At 28.4% G+C, this 27478-nt stretch overlaps 1 protein-coding gene across 2 annotated transcripts; it reads right to left on the reverse strand.

Moving 5' to 3' along the window:
- Positions 1–4815: 4815 nt before the first annotated feature.
- Positions 4816–27080, reverse strand: HLH54F (basic helix-loop-helix domain-containing transcription factor HLH54F). Of its 2 annotated transcripts, none has more exons than XM_016056198.4 (3): positions 26861–27080; positions 10557–10935; positions 4816–5147 (listed from the first exon to the last, which is right to left on the reverse strand). In XM_016056198.4, the coding sequence occupies exons 2-3, from the start codon at positions 10920–10922 to the stop codon at positions 4953–4955; spliced, it is 561 nt and encodes a 186-aa protein (XP_015911684.1). In that variant the 5' UTR covers positions 10923–10935; positions 26861–27080; the 3' UTR covers positions 4816–4952. The 2 variants fall into 2 exon arrangements, with proteins under 2 accessions (XP_015911684.1, XP_087020460.1); XM_087164334.1 differs by lacking the exon at positions 26861–27080 and adding an exon at positions 17026–17159.
- Positions 27081–27478: the final 398 nt, after the last annotated feature.

Here is a 27478-nt window from a genome sequence, read left to right on the forward strand (position 1 = left end):
GCCTGTTTTGATATAATTGATTGTTTTTAATTATTTAAAAAAGTTTTTAAATAGTCTATTCTTTTTACAACACAGCAGGATTGGTAGTCGTCCTGATTTTCCAGTTTCCTGTTAAAAAATATTTTGTCCTTATTTGTTCTTAATTTTAGCTTTCAGTCCCGACATTTCTGATTTTTATGTGCGTCTAGAACATCCAGTTTTCAACCAATACAATTGCGGATTTTAAAATAATCAATTTGTGGAATCAAAAAATTTGGTTTTTCAATCCAACATTTCTTCTATTTAAATAAATAATGTTTAAAAACAGTTTTAGAATATTTTAATTATAAATTTAGAAATCATTCACTAATTATACACATATACATGTAAAATTTATTGTTTCAAACCATTCGAAAATTCGACCATTTAATGAAAAAAACAATTGAAAATTTTACAGTGTCAAATTTTTAAAGTAAGGATTTGGGGATCATGTATTTATTTATTACTTTCAGCAACAAATCTTCTATGGTGGAGTTTCTTAGTTTCAAAGTTACTGTTTTGCTTTTTACTTCTGATTTTAAAAATGATGAATTCCAATCACTAATATGGTAATCGTATAAAATTTTTAAATGGTGAATTTAGAGATTATCTACTAAATTAGTTTTGTAGAAAAATGTTAAATGGCATATTTACGGTGTTTTGGTTTCAAGATAATTGGAACCTTACTTTTAAAATTATTTGATTAATGAAGTTTTGAACTGGATTATAAATTTTAGTTGACTATATGTATGAAGGAATATTAACTAACAGGTTTTAGTTATTCTTTTTGATGCAACAGTATTGTAAAAATTTTCTATATAATGATCACAAATTATTGTGAGCTGTTCAGTGCACTCAATTATTTTAAAAACTTAAATTCTTCCATTCTAAACAAAGTAATTTTGAAATTCAAAGTAATTTTGAAATTCATTTCATGAAATTCAAAATAATATATTTTATCATTCTTTTGGAAAATAATTTGCCTTTATTGTATTTAATTAGGACAAATAATACTTCTTTTTGTTTCTCATTTGCCCTTGCATATGTATACTATTCAAAGTATTGATCTGATTTTTGTCCTGATTTTTCTGAAAAATGTTTCAATTACGTACAAGATCTGGCCCTTTACGAGACATGACATAGTAACAAATTCTAACAAAACAGGTTTTTTATTTTTAAAAACTGATTATGCTAATAGAACAGTTACTTATAGTAAATTTTAATAGGTAATGCATAATAAGTAAAAAAAACACAAAAGAATAGTTGTAAAAATTGCATTTTTACGATTGTATTAAGCACAAAATGTATAGTTCAAATTTATTTAACATAAATTCAAATAATAACTATAAAACTTTGTACTGAAGGTTCTTAGCAGTAAAACTGCAGTTCAATTACTAATTATTTTATTTTTTACAGTATTGGCTGTTTCTTAAAATGCAAAGCATAGTTTATATAAACCTTCAACATTATACTCAATATTATAAATGTCAGTTCCAGGTATGCTATCAATTTTATATATTTGTGACTAAATAAATATATTTTTTTGATGTTGAGAATATTTCTTCATCTCTATGGGTATTTCTTTAAAATATGTTGCCCATGTCTTCTCATGAAATAGTTTTCAAAAGAATGCCATGGTGCAAAAAATTATAAAAATTTTCCAAATTGTGTACCTGGAAATAACATATAACCATGCTCCGTTAACATTATTCAGTAAATTTGGTCAAGAAATATGAAATAAAAATTCAGTGTTATCTTAGCATTTTTCATCTTGTAGAAATTGTATTTTATAACTGGCAATAATGATGTCTCCAATGCTTTTGATATAGTATGTTTTGGACTTAATATTGAAATATTAAAACTGGTGGGAATATTTATTAAAACATCTTAAACAGCACTCGGGAGAATCAAGCTACACTATTCGAGCTGAATGAAACTTTTCTCATTGAATAAACTGCCTGATGAAAGGAGGGTTGTTTTTCCCCCATCGCTTTAAGTTAAAAAGTTTCACAATAATCTAATAATATGGAATTTTGGTAGCAGTTTTTAAAGGAGAAGATTATTTTCATTTTTTCTAAAATCAAATGTTGACAATTGACATACGTATCAAATTCTAGTGAAAGGCCTTTAATTTGGAGGGTTTGAATTTGATAATTTTGAGCTTTGAGAGATATCTCTTAACCTTTTTTTAAATTTCATAATTTTATTGCCCTTAAAAATGTTTTGCAATGTTAAATACTTTTCCTAAAGTTTTTTTTTTCTTTCACCAATAGATTATACTATATTTTTTAATTCATATTTATTTTGCTAAGAAATTTTCAAACTTTTGCTCTCAAATATGAAAAATGGGTTTATTTACTACAATTCTAACATTACTGCTAATTTAACATTAAAATTTGATTAATAATACTGTAAAAAAATTTTTTTGTTGTTGCATATGTACAAATGCTTGGTTTTGCCCGATTTGGGTGTAAGGTTTTCAAATCTGAAATTATTTTGCTCCTGAAGCTCCTAATATTTTTGAAAATGACATTTTAAATCTATTTTTTGTCAAAATATTCAAGTTTAAAAACATAATATATACAGAGAGATATAAAAAGAGGATCACTTATTTGTTGCGACACACTTCTGGGGGAGTTAAGGTACATCATGATAAGAATTGCATAAGAACCCTATGTATAGAAATGTCATCGCACATCGCTATGGGCACTACCCTATTATGACCTGTTCAGAAGCAAGCAAAGAAATAGTTCATAATTGGGAAGCACCCTTTGTGGCATGTAACGACATTTTCGGGAACTTGTACATTTCATCAAAAAATGGACTAAAAATGTCATTAAAAAAAAAACTGTATCTTGGCAAGAGATACAGATTTGAAATTATCAATACGAAAATATTTAAGACCTGTTAAAAAATCTGATGCAAGAAAAAAAAAGTTTCCTTAATCCTTTAATTAATAATAAGTGAAAAGAATTTTAATTTTAGAATGAACAAAACTTTGTAAAAAGCTCCTAGTATAAGTTTTTCTTAGACAAAGTTATGCGTTTCAAATTTATAACTTTTCCCCTTGTATATAATTTATATCTGTATTAAACTTCAACCTGTACTAATCATCTGTACTAATGTTCAACTTCAAATCTTGGTTTGCTATGCAGTATCCATATTATTCAAAAACTTAAAATTGCTATTGTGGAAAAGTGTACAGGGAATACGATGGAATAAAAACATTTAATTTTTGAGAATTATTTACTGTTAAGCTTGTAGTAAAAAGAACCATTAAAGTTTAGAATGCTCAACATCATCTTTTACTACCGTCATGTGGGCTACTTTGTGCAGCGGGGGCTACTTTGTGCAAATTCGAATTTGGCACTTTTCAAGTGCTTCTATTCAGTATTATGTTTTTTTCAAGTTAAAAATGTGTGGAATTTGAAGATAGAAGTCTCCTCTATTACTACAAACATTTTTTCGAATTTTAAAACAATCTCAGAGTGTGTTTTGTTTATCCAAAGACAACAACTTTCCGAGAACGTCGGACGTCGAAAAGTGTGCGTGGAAACTTTAGCTGTGAAATGCGAAGACGTTGATTAAATAACTGTCGTAAGTGCAAATTTTTTTATTTGTATATTAATAAACAATTATATCAGGTTAGCGTTAAAAAAATTTGAAAATTAATAACAAATAAACGGAAAATGAAAAAAAAAAATGCACGGTGGGGCTACTTTGTGCAAAGTTTCATTAGTTTTTTTTTTTCGACAGAAAAATTCTCAGACGTTATAAAAAAAATACCTGGAACGAGAAACTACCGTGATTACACTTTAGAAAAGCTGTAACAATGTTAGCAAGCAGTTGCTGGTGGTATGTCGATTGCAGAAGTTTCTCAGAAGAACAAAATCCACAGAAATACTATCTCTAATAAAATTCACAAGAAACACGTGAAACGTGCTGGTAAACTATTATTTTTCTTCTTCAAAGATTTTTCTAATGAATTAATCAAACGATTTAGCACATAAAAATGTATTTTATAGGACATCAGGTGATTTTGACAGAAACTGAAGAGCAAGTTCTGCCATGTTCATTCAAGCATGTTATGTTCAAATTTATCAATATTATAAATGTTAATGAATATGTAATAATTATTATTTCTGAAATTTCATCCATTTCAATGTTCAAAAATGTATATGGTTTCCTTTTGTTTAAACTTGAAAATGGTTTAAACTTTTGTTTTGAAATAAACATTCTTTAAAAAGAAAAATTCTTTATAAAAAATGGTTTTTTTAACGCTGAAAATTATTTTCAAACTAATATCTTTACATATCTTGATATTTTTGCTATTAAAAATGTCAACAATTAACTTTTTTAACAATTTTATATCAATATTTTACTAAAAACATGATTATTAAACTGAATTCCTATCGCTGCACAAAGTAGCCCCACTTGGGGGCTACTTTGTGCAAGGTATGTTTTGACTTATTATTTGTAAATATTACATACAAATAATGCCAATATTGATCAAATTCACTCGTCTGAGTCCAGTTATGAATATAATATCGATAAATTTTACTAAAGTTTGAATTAACATAGTTTTTTTACTTGTCAAAGTACGAAAACTGCGAAATCCTGTATAAAGTAGCCCCACATGACGGTACTTAACCATGCATTCTTAGTCATTTTATACATTATGTTCATTGGTCATCAACTGGTCTCAGAGTTGCTTTTGACCTGTTTTTTTTTCTTGTAGCATATTCATAAATAATATAAAATCGTCTGCTACTGCAAAAAAAAAAAAATCTCTCAGAGTTGTAAATAAATTATTTTATTGCACTTATAGTAAAATACACAAGAAATAAGCTCGGTGGATATTTAATTGATGCATGTGTAAAATACCTACTAAATAAAAAATATTCTTGCTTATAGGAACATTATTTTCATAAAGTTTATAGCAGATAGGGTCCTACTAAATCCCTTCTATCTTGATCATGGTAAGGCATATAGTCACACGAGGGATAACTGTGATACATTGCTTCAGTCATATTCTGCAGATTTTCAGTCATATCTGTGTGGACGGAATTATTTGATGTCGTAGAACTGTTGCTGCTATTGAGCCTATTATTGACTATGAAAGGCCATGTCTGAAAATAAAATTAAACTATATTAAATGTATAGGACTAAATAGTTAAATATATTTTTTTTTCTGAATATTTCACATCTCATTCGAAAGAAAATTGAAGTTGGAGAGGGGGAATGAATAGTTTTTTTATAGCTTTTGATCTAAGCTAATTTTAACTCATATCTGCATATAAGCATTGTTTTGCACCGTCGTGTCAGAACGGTGGATTTTTTGTTGTTGTTGATAATCAGTTATTTACCGTAATATTCAAGTGACGAATATCGCCATTTTATTATCGGTAATTAACTCTAAAAGGGCGAATTTGTGCCAGCAGACTTGATTGATTCGAGTTAACTATTTAAAGTAGCTGAATGAAATTTCAACATTTTCTAAGTTTCTATAACCTCAAATTTGATTTAAACAAATCAAAGAGAAGAGTCTTTGTATTTTAATAACTGTGCAGTTATACAATAAATTCTATAAGTTATTCTAACTTGCTTCATTTAATTTCATGAAAAGTTTCACCTCCTGATGCCAGTTTTTAAAAGTTGACAAATATCCAATGTCATTTTTTTATAGTCTTCAAAGTGATTTGAAACAGCAATATTCTAATCAATATATAACTATCAGCCATTAATAATATATATGATCTAATAACTATCAGACATTTGTATTGGTAGATGTAGGCAACACATATTAAACAATCTACAACTATTGGACAACGTTAACTTGATAAATTTAATAAATAAATTTTTTTTGTCAACTTAATTGTGCTTTAAAAATATACTATTTTTACTTCTACGTAATTATAAAATCTGGTTGACTTGCATTTTAGCATACTAACTATATCAATAAATAGGACCTTGAAAATATGATTTCAGGTGCCTGAAAGTCACTGAAAAGTCCTTGAATTTTTTAAAAAAAAAATTGAGTGGGAACCCTGAAGTAACAATCTTAATTGTTTGAGGATTCATTTTAAATACGATAATTATTTTTAGTAGATGATTAATAAAGTTTAAAAGAAATCAGACATAAAAATCTATATTTCATTTGAATAAACATTTCCCCTTTTTATCAATGATTTTGACACTCAAATTGACACTATCTAACCTAGAAAATGTGGTTCCAAAGAAGCGATCGTTAGATAGTTTGAGCACCTTAATGTTATTTATATATTTTGCATTTATTGCTACTTCGAATTAAACTTCATGATCGCTATTTTAAAGCTCATTCACTCAAAGATATTGATTATCAGCAAAACTAATTAACATGATTGCTTAACTTTATTAAAACTTGATTGCTTAATTTGATTATCTGCAAACTAATTTTTTGCAGGTACTCTGCAAAAAATTATTAATCATCGAAATTTATATGATTTGTATTGTTACATTAAACTTATAAATGATGCAGTTGTAGTTCATTTACCTCGCACTAGAGCTGCACAATGGGCTATTGGCGACGGTCTGGGAAACATCCCTGAGGATGATCCGAAGACATGCCATCACAATTTTGATCCTCTGCTGAGGGGATGGCACCCCCGCTTCGGTAGCCCAACGACCTGCACGCGAAGTCGAGCACTTTACGGTAGCACAGTTTAACGAGGACCAATACCGCACACCCTCGGTCCCTACGCAGACTGATCCAAGTGGTCACCCACCCGCACACTGCCCGCAGCCAGTGATGCTTGACTTCGGTGATCTGCTGGGAACCGTGTCTTAACGATCAGTCCACTGCGGGACTTGAAAAGAAGAAATAAAAGAGTCATAAGATGTAGATTTGTAGAGTGCGACGAGCTCTTTGCTTTCGCTTACAGATCTGTATTTAGGATGTAGACATTTTCATATCTTATTAAATTGTTATATGTGCCAGCCTGGTGGCCGAGCGGTAATCGCGCCTGACTGCGAAGCCAATGGTCGCGGGTTCGAATCCCGCTCTGGGCATGGATGTTTCTCCCTCTTGTGTTGTCCTCTTCTGTGTTATGTGTGAATGTTGGCCCACCCTATGAACGAGTTTGTAGCAGTGAGGCGTGGGCAATGCTCCGTGACTTTGGTTCACAGGTGTCCACTGAGTAACGCGAAATGAGTAATACCTCTGGCATCTTCTAAGGCGAAACGAATAAAGTTCAGCGCCTGCCATTCAGGAATTTTTTTTTTAAATATATATCGTGATATGATATTGAATAAGATATGAACATTTCTGAATATGAATTTGAAATAATAAAATGGATGATTGAAACGAAATGGTTAAATGGCTTTCTTACCGCAAAATTTAAGAACGTGATTTAAAAAGAAAAAAATTCTTTGGATGTATTAAATCTATTTCGTACTAATTTTGAATTTTATCATTTCAAATTGGGCAATTACTTAAAAGAAAAGTTTAAAAAACTATTTACAGCTGAGACATGTAGAGTAAAAGCAGCAAAATTTTCTCTTTATTTGTCCCGCAGTGGACTGATCGTAAAGACACGGTTTCCAGTCGAACACCGAAGTCAAGCATTACTGGCTGCGGTCAGTAAGCGGGTGGGTGACCACTTTAATCACCCTGAGTAGGGACCGAGGGTGCGTGGTATCGGTCCTCGTTAAACTGTTCTACCTTAAAGTGCTCGACTTCGCTCGCAGGTCGTCAGGCTACCAAAGCAGGGGAGCCATCCCCTCTGCAGAGGATCAGAATTGCGATGCCATGTCTTCGGATCAATAATAAGCATTTGCATGCTTATACAGGTGGATAATAAGCATTTGCATGCTTATACAGGTGGATAATAAGCATTTGCAGGTTTATACAGGTGGATAATAAGCATTTGCAGTTAAAAAAGCTGCAATAAAATTAGAGAAGAGGAATAGTGAATTTTCTCCAAAATAACGGATTTGAAGTGGAATAAATGAAATTTTTATTTCGTCCAAAATAAAACAATGGAAAATAAATTTAAAGGTCCTAATATACAATAAATAATATTTGAAAAAGTAGAAAACTGTTGAAATAGCACTTCTGAAATATCTGGTGTTTAAAAAAAAAAAGTAAATAAAAAATTATTGAGTTGTGGTTAAATATACCTTGAATTTGAACTCAAAATGTTTTCAATCTATGAAAGATAATATTTAAAAATTAAATAAGAATAATAAAAGCGAAATTCGTAATTAAATATCCCATTTTGTCCTAAATTAGTAAGTTACTATTCGAATGCAGTTATAAACATTTGGCAATATTTCTCAGTTTGAATTTTGACAGAAACATCTATAAAAAACACATCTAAGTTTCAGTTATTTTACATCTTTAGTTATTTTAAAGTTTCAAAATAACTAATTACTTAATTAGTTATTTTAAAGTTTAGTTTCAGTTATTTTAAAAATTAAATAAGAATAATAAAAGCAAAATTCGTAATTAAATATCCCATTTTGTCCTAAATTAGTAAGTTACTATTCGAATGCAGTTATAAACATTTGGCAATATTTCTCAGTTTGAATTTTGACAGAAACATCCATATTTGACAGAAACATCCAATTATTTTACATCTATTAAATAAGCAACATTGTAGTTCACAGCTTTTTTATTAGCTTAGAAGTCTATTTACTAAAAAAACAATGGAACATCAATGACGATATTTGCAGAGATATGCTATAAGCCTTAAGAAAGATTAAATACTTTTAAAATTAAAAGGAAAATGAACTAAAATTAGAAATATACATTACAGCTTACAATTATAGTTAATCAGCGGAATTCGAATTACTTAAAATCATTTTAAATCTGAAAAGTCGATAACTAAAACAAATTAACCAAAATTTTTTCTACTTTTAAAAAATTATAAGCTACTGCCATTTTTTCAACTGAGGGGGGGGGGAGGAATAAAAAAAAAACTAGGTAAACCGGATGAACAGACCGTTCTTTTCTTCGACACTGATTTCAGCAGCTGAGCTTCATCACTTTGTATGCCACCACAGAAAGGATTTCGGAAAAAGTTGGCAGAATTTGTCTTTTTGTTTCATTGAGAAAAAAAAAAATTAGCTTTCACCTCAATCAACATAAGGCAGCACACTACACCTTGCTTCCAATATTTAAACAATGCATGTTATTTTTGAGACTGAAAGAATGGATGTATCGGATTACCGAATAGAAAAGGAGCTTTTTAAGGAGTCAATTTTTTGTCCTAAAAATTATTGTGCGTAAAATGTATTAAAATACTTCACGAAATTAAAAAATTTAAATGAGTTGTAATGACAAATACAAAATTGTTCAATTTCCGATTTTATCGGATATTTCCTCTATTTTTCCAATATGCCACTGGAAATTTAAACCAGCAAACGAAAAAAAAAGTTTAATCCAATTAAAACCACTTGAACAAAGAAGAAAAAAAGAAATTGCATGTAATAAAACCGGATTTTTCCATAATTTTGGGTCGCATTCGTGTCACATTCAGTTGGGCGGATTCCTGTCTTCTCAAAAAAATAAATAAATGAACGAAAAAAGGAAAGCTGCCGTTAATTCTTCATGATAACGTTCATTTTTAAGTTCTATTACTGAGTATCATTGTTTTATTACCACATACTGAAGTATAAGTATTTTATATAATACTAGGGGGAGTTACGTCTCCTACTCGCAGCATTCGCGAACCTCTGCAACTGCTTTCTCAGTTCCTTATGGATCGCTTTGCAATCCGAGCACACATTACAAACTAATATACTTTAATATATCCTGTTACTTTTTAAAAATAAAGTTCTAAAATATAAAAAATATACAAATACCTTGGTGAAACCTTTGATTTACACGATGATTTACTTTGATTGACATTTCGGTACTAATACATTTTAAAGGGCCTTAAAACACTTATTGTCAAAATACCTATTTTTTTAAAAAAAAAAACTAGGTGTTGTTTTTGTCATGCTAATGACTATACACTCGCTTGATATTTCAGTTTTCAGTTCTTTGTTGCCAATGCGAAAAAGAAATAATTAAATTATGAAATAATTAAATTATGAATAATAAAATTATGAATTGATATATCAAGGGAAAAGAATGGTTTATGTTTTTATTTTTTATCATTTCATTTATTTTCCATTGAATCGTCATCTGTTACACCTTGAGGATTTCTAAGTTTTAACAAGTTAATAACATGAAAATCTCCCCAAGAGTTAATACATTGTTGAGATGGGTAAGAACAGTCCATCCACTCATCCATCCATGTCATCCTTGCAATTCTCTTTTTCTCAGAGTCATATTTTACGGACATAAACCATTTACCCCCTTCTTGTTTTTCATTTGTTAACAGAGGTATGGAGCGACAATAGGAAATTTCAGTTGCAAGTATACATCTTCACAGTTACGGCATCGAGTTGATAAAATCAACACAATCAAGACGTTAAGTTATAAATTCAAGTAGTATATAGAAGACTATAAGACTGTTATAGTTGATAGAAATGATAAAACGAAGGGAACTTACAAACGTGATCGGACGACCGTCTTTCTTGGAGTGATTGCTCGCTTGGTCATTGGATCCAGAATCATCTTCTCTTAAGATTTTTCTAAGATGAGCTATGTAAGTTGTAGCCAGGCGCAGTGTATCTAGTTTGGACAGTTTTGTGTCAGGTGGTACCCATGGTAAGGAGGTTTTCAGCCGCGTGAAAGCTTTGCTCAGCACTCTCATTCTTGCACGCTCTCTGGCATTAGCAGCATTGCGTTGGACAGGTTTTTCTGGACTGGATCCACAGGAAGAATGTTGGTGGGGAGAGGACAGGAAAAAGCTATCGAAGTCATTGGTGTCTTCGTCTTGCATTAGAATAGCTGAATTGCGTCTTCTTTTAACCATCTTGGAGCATAATCTGTAATGATAAAGATGTATCAATTAAAGGGATCTGAAAGGAAAGGCGGTTTCTTCTATCATTCTGGTAGATTGCAATGTCCAAGATATTCGATAATACTTTACAAAGCTTATAGAAGCTGCCCAAACTGCTGTAATTGAAATTGAGAATTTCAGAAGAGAAAAGCAGAGCACACATAGTTGGAATCGGTTCATGACATTTTCTAGTCCCGTCTTTTCGGTCCCATTGCTGATTCGGTCTCTACCAGATTCAGTGATCCGTTAGTGATTCGATTCGTTTATTTTGATATAAGTATTCCATTCCATTTTTTACTTCGTTTTATTACAATGGTTATGAATATGATTCAATTTCCCTAAACATAATTGTTTTTAGTTATTTATTTTCTATTTCCAGTGTCAGAAAATCGGGAATTTTAATGGTTATTAAGTATTTAAAAATTATTTAGCGTCGAATTAAACGTACTAAACCTTAAGACCATTTACGACGGATTGCTCATAATTTTCTAATGAATTAGAGGAATAATTTTTTAGGTTTCAATGAAAACTATCCCCATTATTTTGTTTTTCATTATTTATATAATTATGTTAATTATTATTATGCAATAATGTATTTAATTGTAAAGTTTGGTAAATGTATTAATAAATAAATAAGGATTTTTGTGCTAACTATATCATTACTGCAATCTGCAATTGATGAACTACTGCAATCTGGAAACTCTTTTCGAATAATTCCTACCTTGAAACTAAGAAAATGTTTGAAATGAGGCTAAATATTTGAACGAACGAATGAATGAATGAATGAGGAAATGTTAGAATTGGGTATAATATGAAAAAAACACAACTACTTCGATTTAGTAGGAACAACATATGACGCAATGCTAAACGAATGGAATTTAGTTGTTGTTTATTTAGTTATTGTTATTAGTAGTTGTTGTTATTGTTATTAGTAGTTGTTGTTATTTGTTTTAGTTGTTGTTTATTTAGTTGTATTTAGTTTCAATAACTTTTCTTTATAATGCAATAAAATCTGGCGAGCAGCTATTAAAACGATCGAACACTTCGTTTGTTTATTTGTGGCTTGAAGTTAGGCTCGCAGAAAATGCCGTTCATGGGTTAAATTTAGTAGGAACAACACAACCTGTGACGTAGGCTATATTATACCCAATTGAGGTAAAATGTTTGCAGCTAAAAATTAATAAAATAAAAATAAGGATCATTACCAGAAATATTTTGCATATTTTGTAACTTTTTCTTAGATTTAAATTACTAAAAGATAAAAAATTAAAAAAAATAAAAAAATAGCAAAGAAGGGAACGTTAACGGGATTGAAATGGCAACGGGACCAAAATGGCTGGACCGAAAAATCCTGCTTTGGAAGCATTTGTACTAGACATTCTACGAAAAAGCTTAATTGATAAATTAAATTTAGAGTCAAGAACTGTAATCGGCTTCAGTACGCTAAATGCAAGCAAACGGCATGTTAGAAAACTAAATTAAACGTGGGCTAGTAATTTAGCCTGTCGTTAAAAAAAGAAGGTAAATCTATACATCTATACATAATAATAAAAGCGGCTGTGTGTGTGTGTGTCTGTAATCACAATATATCGCCCCAGAAGCCTCGCCCAGGCACGAAACTCGGCACATAATTGTGTTTTGACATAATGAAGAAGTATTTTTTTTCTTTTTCAAAAATTTGGATTAGTTATTTAGTTATCAGTCATTTTGTAAGTCTATGCTTTTCGTCTGCTTTTTCGTCTTCAAAGAGCCATATTCAAAAAACTATTAAAAAATGCATATACTTTTCCCCACTCTTATAAATGTATGCTAATGCGAACCTTACAATTGAAATATTAATTTTCGACAACTTAAACCAATAATATACGAAGGAATTAATAATTTAATTGTAAAGTTCGCATTAGTTTACATTTATTAAAGTGGAGAAAAGTTTAACTTTTGAATTAAAAATGTGGCAACATATTCGATACGTAAATAGAACGCTTCGCTTTGATATATTTGTCGCTGTTCATAATTGTTATAATAAGTTTTTCTTCTTCTTTCCACGCTCTATTTTTTTTCTTAAGCGAAGACGATAATTTTTGTAGCGATATTGTAGTACTTTGTACAACTAAAAATTCTTTTCACAACACTTTAAAAATTTTTACTTTATTTTCTTTATATATACAGAGAACAGTCGGCAAAGAATTCGATTAGGTTGAAAAACATTTCGCTAAAAAGGAACGAATTCCAAAAGAAAAAATAAACAACTTAAAGAATAAAAATGCTGATGCCAGCCAATGTTTTGAAAGTTAACTTAGAAATAACAAACCAAACTATGTTAAATAACAAACCAAACGATGTTAACAAAATGACGTAGAAAGCGCAACTAGATCAAAATTATACAAGCACAACTAGATCAAATTATAATACCTGGGTGCTTGACGTAACAGATATAGAAATAGAATTTGATACCATAAAAAATTATATAGAAATAAAAATTGATACCATAAAAAATTTATTCGTTTTCGTGTTCTTTTCATGTATTTGGCATTTTAGTTTTTTTTTTCTTAAGCGTTGTAGCTATATAATTTCAAACATCCTCAAGAGCTATAACACATCTGCAGCAGAACTGGATATGAAGACAAAATTGCAGGACAGGAACACTTTAATTGTCCACTAATCTTCAGATTTCCTGCTATGTTTTAAAAAACTTTATTTGTGAAAACCTTCAGCGTGGCGGACAGCTGGCCGCCTTAGGCGGCTAGTAAATAAATAAAAGAAGGAAAGATTTCTGGGAGGAAAGATATATATTGTTATATGTTTGTTACAATTTTTAAATTTCTCTTTCTCTTTAAAAAATAAAATAAAAGACACTATTTGTAAAAATTAATAAAACGCACCAAAATCAAGTAATTTAAAATAAAAATTAATCTTCTTAATTAATAGCTATCTATAAAAATTTTATCACTCTTTTAAATAGATTCTTCATTGTAGTTTTCGCACTCTTTTTTTAGTAAGAAGCCCTTTTTTTTCCTTTTTCTTTTAAGAAATTGCTGTTTCGAGATGACATAAGAAGTAAGAAAAAGATGACATGATGAAGGTAAGCCTCTTTCTTTATTTAATTTTTAATTTTGTGTTTCATAATCTTTTTTGTTTATATATACATATAAGAAACATATGGGTAAATCATAAAGCTACCTAATTTAAATTGCTCATTCATTTAATTGAGAGAAAAATAATAATGTAGATTAAAAAAAAAAAGAAAAAAGGAGCTTAAATTTTTCTCTCCTGTTATTGATCAAAACAAAATTAAAGAAAGAGGGAAAAAAATCACTACAATTAGGTTTCTAGGTAATATCTGACAGGTCGAACGTTTATTCATGCTTTTATAGTTAAATTTCGTTCTTTTTTTTTTTTTTTTTTTTTTTTTTGTAATTTAAAAATTTAGTTGTTCAAATAAGAAACACAGGTCAGCTTTATTACCATCCGAGGTGAATTTTACCTGCTTGTAAAGAGCATATTTTATACCAAAACTTAAAACAAAACATTTGTACTAAAATTTATATGTGCCTGTTCTTATCTTTTGCGAAATTATAAATTTTGAAGTAACTCCTTTTATACATTAAGAATATTGAATAACCTTAACGAATTCCAAACATTAACATATTAACTTAAATTATAATGTTATACAATGCTTATTAAGCTTTCCACGGTTTAACAATTATTGAGATAATTCCGTTAGAATGTTCCATTGGAAGATTTGTTTCCAAAATTCAATTAGAACGCTTGATTAAATTAAGCATCGTCTGTTAATTTCAAATTAAATTAATTTTCATTGCTGCATTCATTGCTTTGAGCCAGATAATAGAGGTCTTAGTTAAAAAAACCTTGTAAATTTTAAAGGAAGCGTTTTTTTATCTTAATTTATGTAATCAAAACTACATGTTTTATTATTATTTGTTTGAACATTAAGGGTTTGAAAAGAAATCAATTTCACAAAACTAGGAAAATATAATGAACGGAAAAGGAATATTTTTTTAGTTATTATGATTGTTATGCATTAATGATATTTTACTAGCATCTTCCTTTATGATACCTAGATAAAGTAATGATTTAATTATGAAATTTAAAATAAATTAAGTTAAAGAGTCTTGTATAGGTTATTTTTTTCCCGTAAAAGTCTCATTCCCCAAGTTATTAATTCCTTTTTAAAATAAAAAATTTTTAATTTTCAAAAATAAGAAATATTATTATTATAATCCGAAATAGCAAAATATTAAATACCAGTTTTGCAATTTTAATACTGATTGACTTATAACGGATGGAGAACTGGTTATTTATTATTTCAGTTTATTTTTTGACCAAATTAATGAAAACTCACTTTAAATAAAATAGGTAATTTAAACTGAAATATCAAGGGAAATGCAGTTTAATAAATATTCTAAATTGATAATTCTGGATTGGTGATTCTTCGAACTATTAATTTAGTATTTTTTTTCTTGGCCGATTTTTAGGAAAATTTATCTAAAGTAAAAACGAATTAGTAGAATGCATTGAAAAATCCAAGAGGCTGTAAACATAACATCGTTCCTCAGTATAAAAGTATGTTCAGTAAGCTGACCTCACAAAATGTATATCTGTACCAATGTTTGATGTAGAAATTTTCTTGTCTTCTGAGTCAGATTTAAAATTACACGTTTATGAGTCATGCGATTGCTAAATGGTTTCAAGAATTCAGGGTAGGGGACGATGAAAAATATTATAAAACACCTACAATCTGGGAGGAAAACTTATATGTATGTAAAATTTTTTATAAAAATGAGTACAAAAGCTTATAATTTTAAAATTTTTATGATTTAAATGAGATAATTTAATTAAATTTTTTAATTATAGATTTCATGGGGCGAAATTTCTATCCAAAATATATGGAGGAATTAGCATGGAAAAGCGAGTAGCACACGTCAAATAATTCTTTCCCATTGGTGTGGTGGTGATGTTAGAAGAGCGATTTTGGTACAGTGGTTGGTACCTCCTATAAATAGGGTTACAACTATATAATTCTTGTATAAACTGTGTATCAAAGGTACGAGAAGTTTATTTTGTGTGCTTTTTTTAGATAACTTTTGGGGGCTAATGTCTTTTGCAGAACGACTTTCGCACGCTGCAATAATAAACTTTTGTCCTTGTTATTCATTAATATTACTGAAATAGAAAAATTATTTAGCTTTATGTCGTCATTTTAAATTATAGGCAATTTTTTTTTATTTATTCCCACTTTTAAAAAGAAACAAGAAACATCTCATTAACTTTTAGAGTGTATAATAACTTAAAAATTATGCACGATTATGCACATAATATAGGTATGATGAACCGTAATAACGTGCAAATTTAAAGTAACTTTAAAAACGCATTAAATTGAACCACATTTCTATTAATTTTGAATCATAATATCGTATAAAGACCGATATGGATTAACTTGCCTGATAATACGTTTTGAGAAAACTGGGTTCAAAGTTAAACCTTCATATCCATACCTTGGACCCTATTATTATGCTAATTTGTTTAAAAAGTATTATGGTGTTAAATTGAACAGCCTGCATGTTTAAATCAAAGTATCGCGTGATCAAGTTTAATAGCCATTCATTTATGTGATTTTATTGGTCAATTTGACATCATATAAAGTTGTAATGAAATTGAATGATATTATGGTTCAACACTTTACAAAACTTTTAACAGAGTATAGCTGAGCCTTATAATCTTACTATATCTGTTGTTAACTTTCTAGACATGACGGTTTTACAAACATTGAAATTTTCAACCGCGTACAGATATTAAATGTTTTTAGAAATTACCAATGACAAGTAAAATTCATTATGCCGTCTCAAAAATGCACCTTAAGTTTATCCTGCTAACACCTATGCTTAAAAACTAAAAAAGAAATAATAATAAAAAAATTCTGAGTAAAAAACTTATAAATGATACGTAATGATTAAATTCTTTGTTTTGCATCTACATATTTGACAAAATATGCTGTTTTGTGGCGAAATTTCATATGAATAGGTTGCCAAATGCATAATATGTAAAAGATAATTACCTGTTTCAATTGGATAGTGGTGACGCGCACGTAGGTAAATCGTGGCATTCGCTTATACCACGATTCATAAGCCATTAAGCTATAAAGCCACTCACATGCATGATGTACTCGTACAGGTCTTGTTTTCACTTACAGATATACAATTAAATCTTACCTGAAAAATGATTCAGCGTGATTATAAACCAAGCCTAATTGCTGTAGTGTTAATCAGCTAAGCACAACCACGTGATTAGGTGCAATCATGTGAAGTCACATTGTTTGGCTTAATATCATATTCTTCTTGAGCTGCAAGCGCAAGTACCTAATTGGTTTTGTTGAATAAAAATATTGCTACTACTAGCCGCCTTTGGTGATCATCTTTGTCATCTTCAGAAATTATCCTGTACAACATATAAACTCTAATGGTAGTCAAGCTGAATAAAGGTCACAATTATACTTAAATATTCCAATTCTTTAACCCATCCCCCAATCCTAACACCTTAATTAGTTTTATACAATATAATAACCAAATATTTTCACCGTCTCTCAAGCTGTTGCCCCCGACCTCATCCATGCCGAAATATTTTGATTTCAGTTTTAACTGTTTTCAAGTGATGTTCATGATATTGTCAAAGTTCTTTATATATTGAATTTTATAATAATTTAAAACCTGTCCGGCAGCCATTAAATCATACAAACCACCGTAAGTATAAGTTCAGGACATTTCAGCATAGAGAGCAGCAAAAGTATTACAATTTTTTCCATCTCTGTCGTGAAGTAAGATAGAAAGCTAATCCTAATGCTCCATTATCTACTGCACTACTTCCTCACGGGCCTCTCGAGCCATAACTTGAGTATCGTATTATATATATATATATATATATATATATATATATATATATATATATATATATATATATATATATATATATATATATATATATATATATATATATATATATATATATATATATATATATATATATATATATATATATATATATAAATAATATATGTTAGTTATTTTACTTTATTATTATAATCGTCATTGAAGAGCCGATCCAATTTTTGAGTTTACGACTACCAATGTTCAACTCCGTAGCCTTGTAAATTTGAACCCAATTTAGAATTTCCCAATACTTGATACATCTTGGATCAAATATTGATAGAAATTTGCCTTCGCGGAGGCCTTTCTGATTGAATTTACTCGTATTTGCGTTGCATGAAGAAGAAAACCATGAAAACCTGTCACGGTTCACTGACGGCAGGGGGACTCTAACCTAGGATTTGTCTACCACTGAGGATATTTTACGTCAGTACTATGGTCGGTACGAGAGAGGTGTGGAATTTCTTATCAACCAGACATCGCTGGGATTAGAGCTCGGGCTACATCATTGGGAGGCGTGTGAGCCACCACGGTTCATCCATATGTTATAGCTCGAAAAATGCAATTTCCGTCAACAATTATTGGTGCGACAATATGCGGCACCAACTTTTAACAGTCATTTTAGAAAGGATCAAAAATAGATCTAAATAATTACTTCATAACTAAGTTTTTATTTCTATAAAAATACAAAATTTTTCTAAATAAATACTTAACGTGCAACTAACTATTCAGCACTAATTAAATTATTACTAAAGACAATCTAACAAAATGAATCTATATATATTTATTTGGATTTATTAGTTTACTTAAAATATACATTTTTTTTAAACCTGCTTAAATTACTTGAAAGAACATAAAAACATAATTAATTAACTGTAGTGTACCCAATAGGTAGAGGAAACCCGAGTTTAAGGTGCCACATAAGATAAATATATATACAGATTAATTGCTGACTCAATTAATTTATATAGATTGATAGAAATACAGTAAATAGAAATGTAGATTAATTGCTGAATTTTATGCTCCACTTAGAAACATTTTTAATGAATCATTTAAAAAAGAAAAACTGATATTTATTGGTTAAAACTATAGATAATTAATATACGGGTGGCAACTTTGATGGAAAAAAATCTCCTTTTTTGATATCTTAGTTTTATTTATTTATTTTAAAGCAGTTTTTGATTCGCCGCTTTGTTGTTATTTGAGAAGAGGCCAATTTTTTGGGTTAACGCAATTCCCTTAAAAGAGCCTTTTATTATTTGATCGAATAAAAAATAAAAATAAATCCTCTCTTGATTTAGTTTATAAACTCTACTGAAATCTCATCTCTGTTGGTGGTCGTGATCAAAATCATTTTTTTTCTTTTCTTTTTTTTCAGAAGCAGATCTGAAGTTTACTTGAAGAATTGGATTTGAGATTGCTTTGCTGGTGTTATTTTTTCCCTTTAATAAAAAAATTGTTTGTTATTGATAGTTGATACGGAGTTTTAGACATGTGAGAATTTTTTTTTCTTTGGAGGTACTTTAAAGATATATATATATATTTGTAAACTTTTGTTACGGTTTTTATTGCCTTCTAATAAATGATATTGATCCTAATCTCACAAAAATAATAATTCTGTAGTCTAGTAGATGCTATGTTATATAGTTTTTGATTATGTGAACGTCATTATTATATTGCTTATTTATACGATTATAATATGAAGAAGATTTGATATTTTCTTATACTTTTATTTCTTATTTTATCATTTATGTTATGAATATTTAAATACATTAATGTAAAAGATTCAATCAAGATCTCATTTTAAAAATGGGCATTCAAGTATAATGTTAGCACCAGAAAGAAAATGTATGGATGATTTTTTTTTCTTGCTGACAAGGATTAGGTAAGTTTAACCCCGATTATAAATTAAAATGTTTGCGTATAAAATCCCGTTGGCTCAGGATAAAGAGGGCTCACCTCTCAATGAAGTGATGAGGTTCCTCAGGTTCGAATCCCAGTGGTAGCCTGGTCGATACGAATTTTGCTCACGATTCGGACAGACGACAGAGCTGATGAACTATACGAGTGGTTGACGCATAATGAGTTAGAGTTCTCTTGTTGTCAGGCTAACTAAAAGAGTTGTTCGTGGTTTTCCTCTCCATGCAACACAAATTCTGGTTATTTGTATCAAAAAGTTCACAATAAAAGCTATTTTGTCCCTATTCTTGATCCAGAATTCGACTTATGGGTTGGGTTCAAAATTAGTGTGTCGGTTATTTAACGCCGTGTGTTTAACGCCGTGTAATAGGTGTCGGTTGTTTAACGGCGAAAGATATTAGACTTTTCAAAAGTAAACAATTATAAAGTAGATACGGATGTAGTAGACGTGACTATGCAGTTTTTTTTCCAGTTTATCCACGTAATAATTCAATAAATAAATTAAAACCATTTTTGAAACTGAGAAAATAAAAATGATTATTTTAAAGTTACTATTGACTATTTCCAGTTTGAATTAATTCTTAACTATTTCTTACAGAGTAGAAAGGATTTCGCAAGAATGGACGTGAAATTCTTTTCGGCACATAGTTTTTTCTTAATGTTTTCTTTAACAATCACAAGAGGGCTCGGCTTTTTACTCGCTGTCGCTCGCTAACCCCCAAAAATTTTAACGCAGGTCCTTCCGAGTGAGATTCTTATCTTTTTCTACTAAGTTTTATTTAATACCCAATTTTGATGTTTTGATATTTTTTTTAATATTATATTTTAATTACATTAAAGTTACGCTCTCTGCTATTTATTACTCTACAATCCTTGGAGCTTTACGAGTTAATTACGCCGAATAAATTTAAACCAAATAAGACACAATTTTCATAATTCCATATGTGATTTCTAAATAAAATAAGAGAAAATATATTTTCGTAAATGTGACGAGTGTCAAGAAAAATTTGCCGAATAGTGAAAATGTTTAGGAGGTCACAGCGACCTTCCATAACTTTCCATCCTGACATCTCTCTGCTTTTAGAGCTATCTTTAGAGGAATTTTTGAGCTATCTTTTACATAAAGTAATCGAAGAATAGAATTATTAAACGTAGGCGAGTATTTTTATTCATAAAATGAAACTTATAAAATATCTAAAAACCACGTGATGGCAGAAAATTATCAACGTGTTATTCCTCTACTACCATTCTTATAAGTACTAATTACATTCATTTCGTATTTTTGTTGATCAAAACGATTTTTCAGTTATTACTTTTATGTTATTATTGTCCGACATTAAAAAAGAAAGAATGAATTAAATTTGAAAGAAAAACTTAATTATTTTAAAGAATGAGTTTCTCGTATTTTCCTTAAGCACTTTCTTGAAATAGTATAATAAAACATCATTACGTAGTAAATTTAGTTGTATAATTTCAAAGGTCACTCTTAAACTTGCCTGAGAATTCTCAGAAGAGGTAATCAATTTAGGAATTCCCAGGATGAAAAAGAATATTTTCCATTCTCGACTGTGTTCAGTTTCATTTGACTAAAAGATTAAAATAGAATAATAATTTCATATAAAATTTAAACATATGAGAAATGCTGAAAAAGTGGGAAATTTCGCACAAATTGTAAAACTTAGATCTAGTAGAACAATTTGCTAACTAAAGAGGCGTTTCGGTATGCCTCATGTTATGCAAGAAAAAACAAACTTATTCTAAGAAAAAATACGAACTCAAAAATGTAAAAGCAAATTTTTGGAACAAATTTGTTGACTAAAACTGCTCATTGAAAAGATTTTCGCTGTTGTTTGAAAGTTCATTTTGAAATCTTTGTTGTATAAAACAGAATTTTAAAATAAAATTTTGCAGGATTGTGTGTACGCGTGTTTGTAAGAAACTGTGCAGCAGAAAAAGTAAATTTTGCAACCTTTTAATGTAGATTTTCACTTTTAAAAATTTATTGGTATGAAATGATCTCTTTCTGTTTTCTGACAGCATATACAGCAGTGTATAACGTCTTTAATAGTATCAAACACTTTTTGTGTAAGAAATTCTCTTGCAGAAAATGTTTGGAAATTTTAAAAATTTTTTAATTTGTAAGGTTTTTAATTTTTAATTTGTAATGTTGAGGTTTAAAGTTAAAGAAATATTTTACTGTTTTCCAATTTAAAACATTAGGCGATGAATTTTTAAAAGTCGTTTTATAAATAGCAAACGACTTTTTTTATCCACTAATGAAAAATATGAGTTTCAGACGACTTTTTTTTAAAATTCATTAAGAGATGGTATTTATTATTTTGATGTCATTTTCAAAATTCGTTCTTTTCTATGAATAATATGCATTTGCTATAAAGAAAGATGTTATTATAAAAAACAAATCTAATCATAATCCTTTTACCCGAGTACGATGAACTTCCCTTATACATAAGGTTTGTTTTTTGAAATTAATGAGTCGTTTCAAAAATGTGAGTAAGTTGCTTTGTTTTACCCTAATGTTAAAGCATAAGCTAATCTCCATTTTCTGTAATAAATATTTCCAAGATGGCGTTTTCTAATTTGTTACCCCCCCCCCCCCAAAAAAAAAGAAGCTTAAAGTGTGTTACTTTATTAAATAATGCTTAAAAATGAAAAAAAAGAACAATATTTTAATGAAACAGTTTTAATGAGACAATATTTTATCAATAATTTAAACAGTATTTTAATGAAGCATTAACACTATGCATTCTTGGAACTGTTTTTACTGTTTGCATTCATTAAAATATGATGTACAAAAACAGTTTTTGGGATACGCATCACGCCACAGAAATATTTTATACATTGTGTTAAATATTATAGTTAATTTTACCCGAAATAAGATTTTATAGGTTATCGAAGTTATAGTTACGAAGCAAAGTTAGTATTCTTATTTATATTAGGAATTAATTAAAATTTGTATGCTTTAAAATATTTGCTTTAATAGCTATAATATATTTTAATAATTAAGCATTCCCATTATCTTTTGCAGATGCTCATATTTAGGCTTAAGTGCTCCGAAATCCTTCAAATAATTTTCCTAAATATTCCCGGGCAAGGCATGGATGTTTTTTCATTCTTTATATACTACCTCTCCTTATTGTGGAAGCAACGTTAGCCCACCAAATATGGTGCCCTTTAAAGAGTAGCTAACAAATCTGCGATACTGATACTTGAATGATGAGTGCCTATTGGGTGGGTATTGGAAAAAAAATTTCCAAAGTAAACATACGAAATAATTGTAGTTTAATGGAACATGTGAATAATGGAGTATATGAAAATTGTATTTTGCTTTTCTATACACAGTTTCAAATAAACCACAGTTTTAAACTAAATATTTTATATTTAAATCAATTTATATCAAAACTGTTTTTATGTTTAAATTTGTAAAATAAAATTTTATCTAATTTCAAAATTATTTCATATATATATTTAATTTGTCTTGCATTCCTAAAATGTCTCTTGAATTTTTTTTTCTATAACTATCCGGGCCCATAAAATGTATTAAATAAATCGTATTTATGTGTCAAAAAAAATTTAATTTAATGTGAGGACTTTTATATTTTAGTTCACTTATATTACACAATGATTTTTTTTTTTGATCTTCCCCTAAAATAAATTTATCTTCCTTTAAGAATGTTGGCAAATATTTCGGCTCGTGATACAATAATTTCTCAATATTTTTTTTTATAATAATCAATATTTATAATGTTGGCAAATATTTCGGCTCGTGATGCAATAATTTCCCAATTTTTTTTTTATATATTTAGATTATTTATATATTAGGATTCACCTTATATATTAGGACAATTTGTAAATTTCTAATACTGTATAGAGTAATTTTACAAACTTTTTGATTAAAGTATAAAAATTTTTAAATTTTTTTTTAAAAACTAAAGTAAATAATAAAATAAGTCTTAAAGAAGTTACTAGAGCAGCATGAAAAATAATGATGTTATTGATGATAGAGTTCTTACATTAAACATTTCATAAATTTAACAACAATCTATGAAATAGAGAAGAAATGCATTTTTCATGAAGCGTAAAAGAAAATAAATCGATAAAAAAAGCCCTTTTGAGTTTTAAATTTGGGATGTTGCTATATTTTAGTTGTTGAACTTGGATGCTATATTTAGTAAATTAAATATTGTATTTTTGAAATGTTTTAATTATGGAAAGTTATTTTATTTTTTAATTTCAAAGTACAAATCAGTTGAGTTCTTTGTTATCCTCTTCTAAACGTTTGAGTAGTATGGATATAGTAGTCTAATTTTGGTTGAAAGAGGGGAGAAATTTGCTTAGAAATGTTAATAAACAAATTGAATTCTAAGCATAAATAATTTCTAGGCAGATAATAATTGTATTTTTTTTCTTCAAAATATTGTAGAAGTTCTCTTTTAAGGGTAGATTGTAAAACCTCAATTTTTAAAGATAATCAAATTTTCTAGTGAAAAACCTTAGTATATAGTACACATCTTAACATTTTCAAAATGTATTTAATTTCAATTTCTTTTAACCAGAGTATTCACTTTCTACTAGGGTGTAAACTTTTAACCAGGGAATTGACTTTTAATCAGGGCATTCATTTTTAACCATGATGTTCATTTTTAACCAGGAAGTTCACTTTTAACCAGGGTGTCCATATTTAACCAGATTATTCGCTTTCATTTAGGAATAAATCATCAAAGTAAAAAAAAAAACAAACAAATATTAAGATAATTAAACTAACTTAAGAAAACTACGAATTAAGGTAATGATTAAGATTGGTGATTTTAAATATCTCTTGAGTTGTAGAAAATTTTTTACAAAAACTAAATGCTTTAAGAAATTTTAAACTTTTTCATAGGATAACTTTTTCACAAACATAAAAAAAATATGCAACCATTTTCAAAAGCAACTAAAAATAAATGATAAAATTTCCTTTATCTTGTATTTGTACCAGTGTCAGAATAGATTTGTGTTAGATTTTTCTTGTGACTGTAAATGAAAGTGCTCTATTCTAGGTATTGGCATATTGTTGCCAAAATTACTAGTTATTTAAGAATTAAGAAAGAAAAGAAATTCATTTCAAATTTTGATCTTTAGCAAGTTATTGATTTTTCATTTTCAGATGTAAACATTTATATCTAATTATATATCAAGTATAAAAGATAATATTGATGATCTAACAGAATTTCTATATTTCATAAATGTTTAATAATAATACTTTTTTTTTAAAGTTGAAAGTCCTTCAGAGTAAAATAAGAAGCAATATTTGTTTTAATAAGTGGCAAAAGATTACATAGCAAGTATAGATTAAATAGCAATGGGAAAAGCATGAATGAAACAATATAGGGTAGCACTATTATTAAAAAATGAAGGTTTAAATAATTAAGACGTATTTAAAATTTTTATTAATAAATTATTATTGAATTAAATAGTATTTATAAATGTTTAGATAATTTTTTAAAATTTTAAAATTTTTAACGAATTTTTGTTTTATGTACAGAAATCTATTACATTTTAATAGTATTTGTAAAATAGGAATTAACCGCCACGTGACAGACCTTCACGTGATAACAAAAATGGAGAGATATACTTATGTTTGTCTCTTTTATCTGTCGCAAAAAATGAACTTTTACTTGAAAAAAAAATTTCGAGCTAGTCATCATGCATTATAATATTAGAAATGCAAATCAGACGACTAAAATTATGATTAAATTAGTCTTGATATTATACTACAGGCAGTTTATAATAAATTCATGCAAGTTAAATTACTTTTAATTCCACTTACATTATTAATAAGCCCTTGTTATAAAGTGAAACAACAGTAAAAAGAATAAAAAATAAATTCACTAAGAAAAAATCTTCTGATGTCATACATTTTAATTACAAAATCTCTGAATAAAAGTGTTTACTAATGAGTATACTTTATTAATATGTATTGTTTAAAAATAATATGTTTTCACTTATAAAATTCCCATGCTGAAATACTAAAATAAATGGAGAAAATTAAAACATATCTTTTTTTTAAAATTAACGAAGGAAATAAAAATGCATAAATAAATATAAAGAATAAATGTGAGTTAATTTAATTTATAGTATGTGAAAGTTCTATTTTTAAAACTTATGTCTCTTTTTTAGTCACGCTTGAAGCATGTCGACTGCTATTTGCTATTTATATATTTTTGAAGCGAATGAAGTTTTTAAGAAGGTAATATTCTTTTGTATTTTTTTACTTTATTGGTTAAAATCATTGACGACTAACTGGAACCTGTTCCATTTTTTCAAAAAAAATTTAGGTCCTCAATATCGGTAATGAATTAAAATTATAAAATTTTTTTAAAGTTGTTTTATCTTTTTGTTTAAGTACAGAAAAAAGCTTACTCATTTTTTTAAAAAATAAATGCTAAGTTTGGCCTTAAAATTTTACTCAATTTACAATTTATTGTTGTAGAATCATTTGTTATCTAAAAAAATGTACTATCAATTAAAAAAAAGTGATATTGAAGGAAAAAACAAAACAAAAATTACACAATAGATTTTTCAGAACAATTACTTTTTTTAAACCTAAATATTTCTTTCTTTTTTTTCCTTTTTTTTTTAAATAAAAGAAAGAAAGATGTTTTCTTGAGTTACAAATTATTTCTCAGAAATATTTTAAAAGTTGGACTTAAATTAAAATTTACCAAATTTTTGTCATTTTACAAATTGTGAAAAATTTATGAAATGTTAAGTTTTTCTAGAAAATTATTTTGTAATTTAATAAACTTTAAGGTTAATTTTACCATGCATCTTTCAAATGCGCATTTTTTCTACACTTTGACAATAAGAGAACTTAAAAAAAAGATCTATACAAAATTTAATTTTTAATTGCTTCAAATAACACTGCTTTCTGTCATATTTATGTAAGTATTTTATTTACTGATATAAGAAAATGCTTCATGGTTAAAAGATTTTTTACACAGATGGTATAATGACATTGAATATAAATTTTTAAGTTATAAGAATACTTACATTTATAACGTCTGATTAGATAAAGTCTGATAGTTAGATTGTCCCGATTAAATATTCAATTTTCAATTGCTTTAATTTTAAATGCAAAATATTTTTAATGAAGTTTTTATGGCGCAACATAAAGATTGGATATGCACTAACTAAGTAATATTTTCACTAAATCAATGCTTATGCTTCATGCCAAGTTATTTAAGTTATAATCATCTCTTATTCAAACCACAAGGAAAAAAAAGGACAAAAAGATAACTCCTCCTCTTTTTATTACGGACCAGTCAGAATTCAAAAGCTTTCCAATGATTGACGTGTGGCTTCTTCAACAAAATGAGGATTACGTAGAGTGAGGCAAATGGTTTTTAGCAGCTCGTTAAAGATAGGTTTAGAGAAAACTAAGGAGGCAAAGAATATAGTTTATGGGAGCTCGTTATTTATTCGAAATCTTCTCCCTCCCTTCGAGTTTTCCTTGCTCTTGTTTTTTCCTCAGAAGTGTGACAATATAAATCCATTGCTCCCATTAAGGATTATGGAGGTGCATAAAGGAAAAAAAAAGTAAAGAAAAAATAGGAATCGTTTTTAGCTTATTTGAGATATTTTAGATCACTGATTTAATTGTTACTTATT

Source organism: Parasteatoda tepidariorum, chromosome 1 (genome assembly GCF_982258835.1).
Source record: "Parasteatoda tepidariorum strain Cologne lab strain chromosome 1, Ptep-v5.0, whole genome shotgun sequence".
Lineage (NCBI taxonomy): Eukaryota > Metazoa > Arthropoda > Arachnida > Araneae > Theridiidae > Parasteatoda > Parasteatoda tepidariorum.

Excerpts from the sequence above, each read along its gene's own strand:
- HLH54F (XM_016056198.4), bottom strand. The coding sequence starts at position 10,922 with ATGGTTAAAAGAAGACGCAATTCAGCTATTCTAATGCAAGACGAAGAC. Across the intron at positions 5,148-10,556 it reads ACGGTCGTCCGATCACGTTT|ACATGGCCTTTCATAGTCAA; the intron begins GTAAGTTCCCTT and ends TTTTATTTTCAG.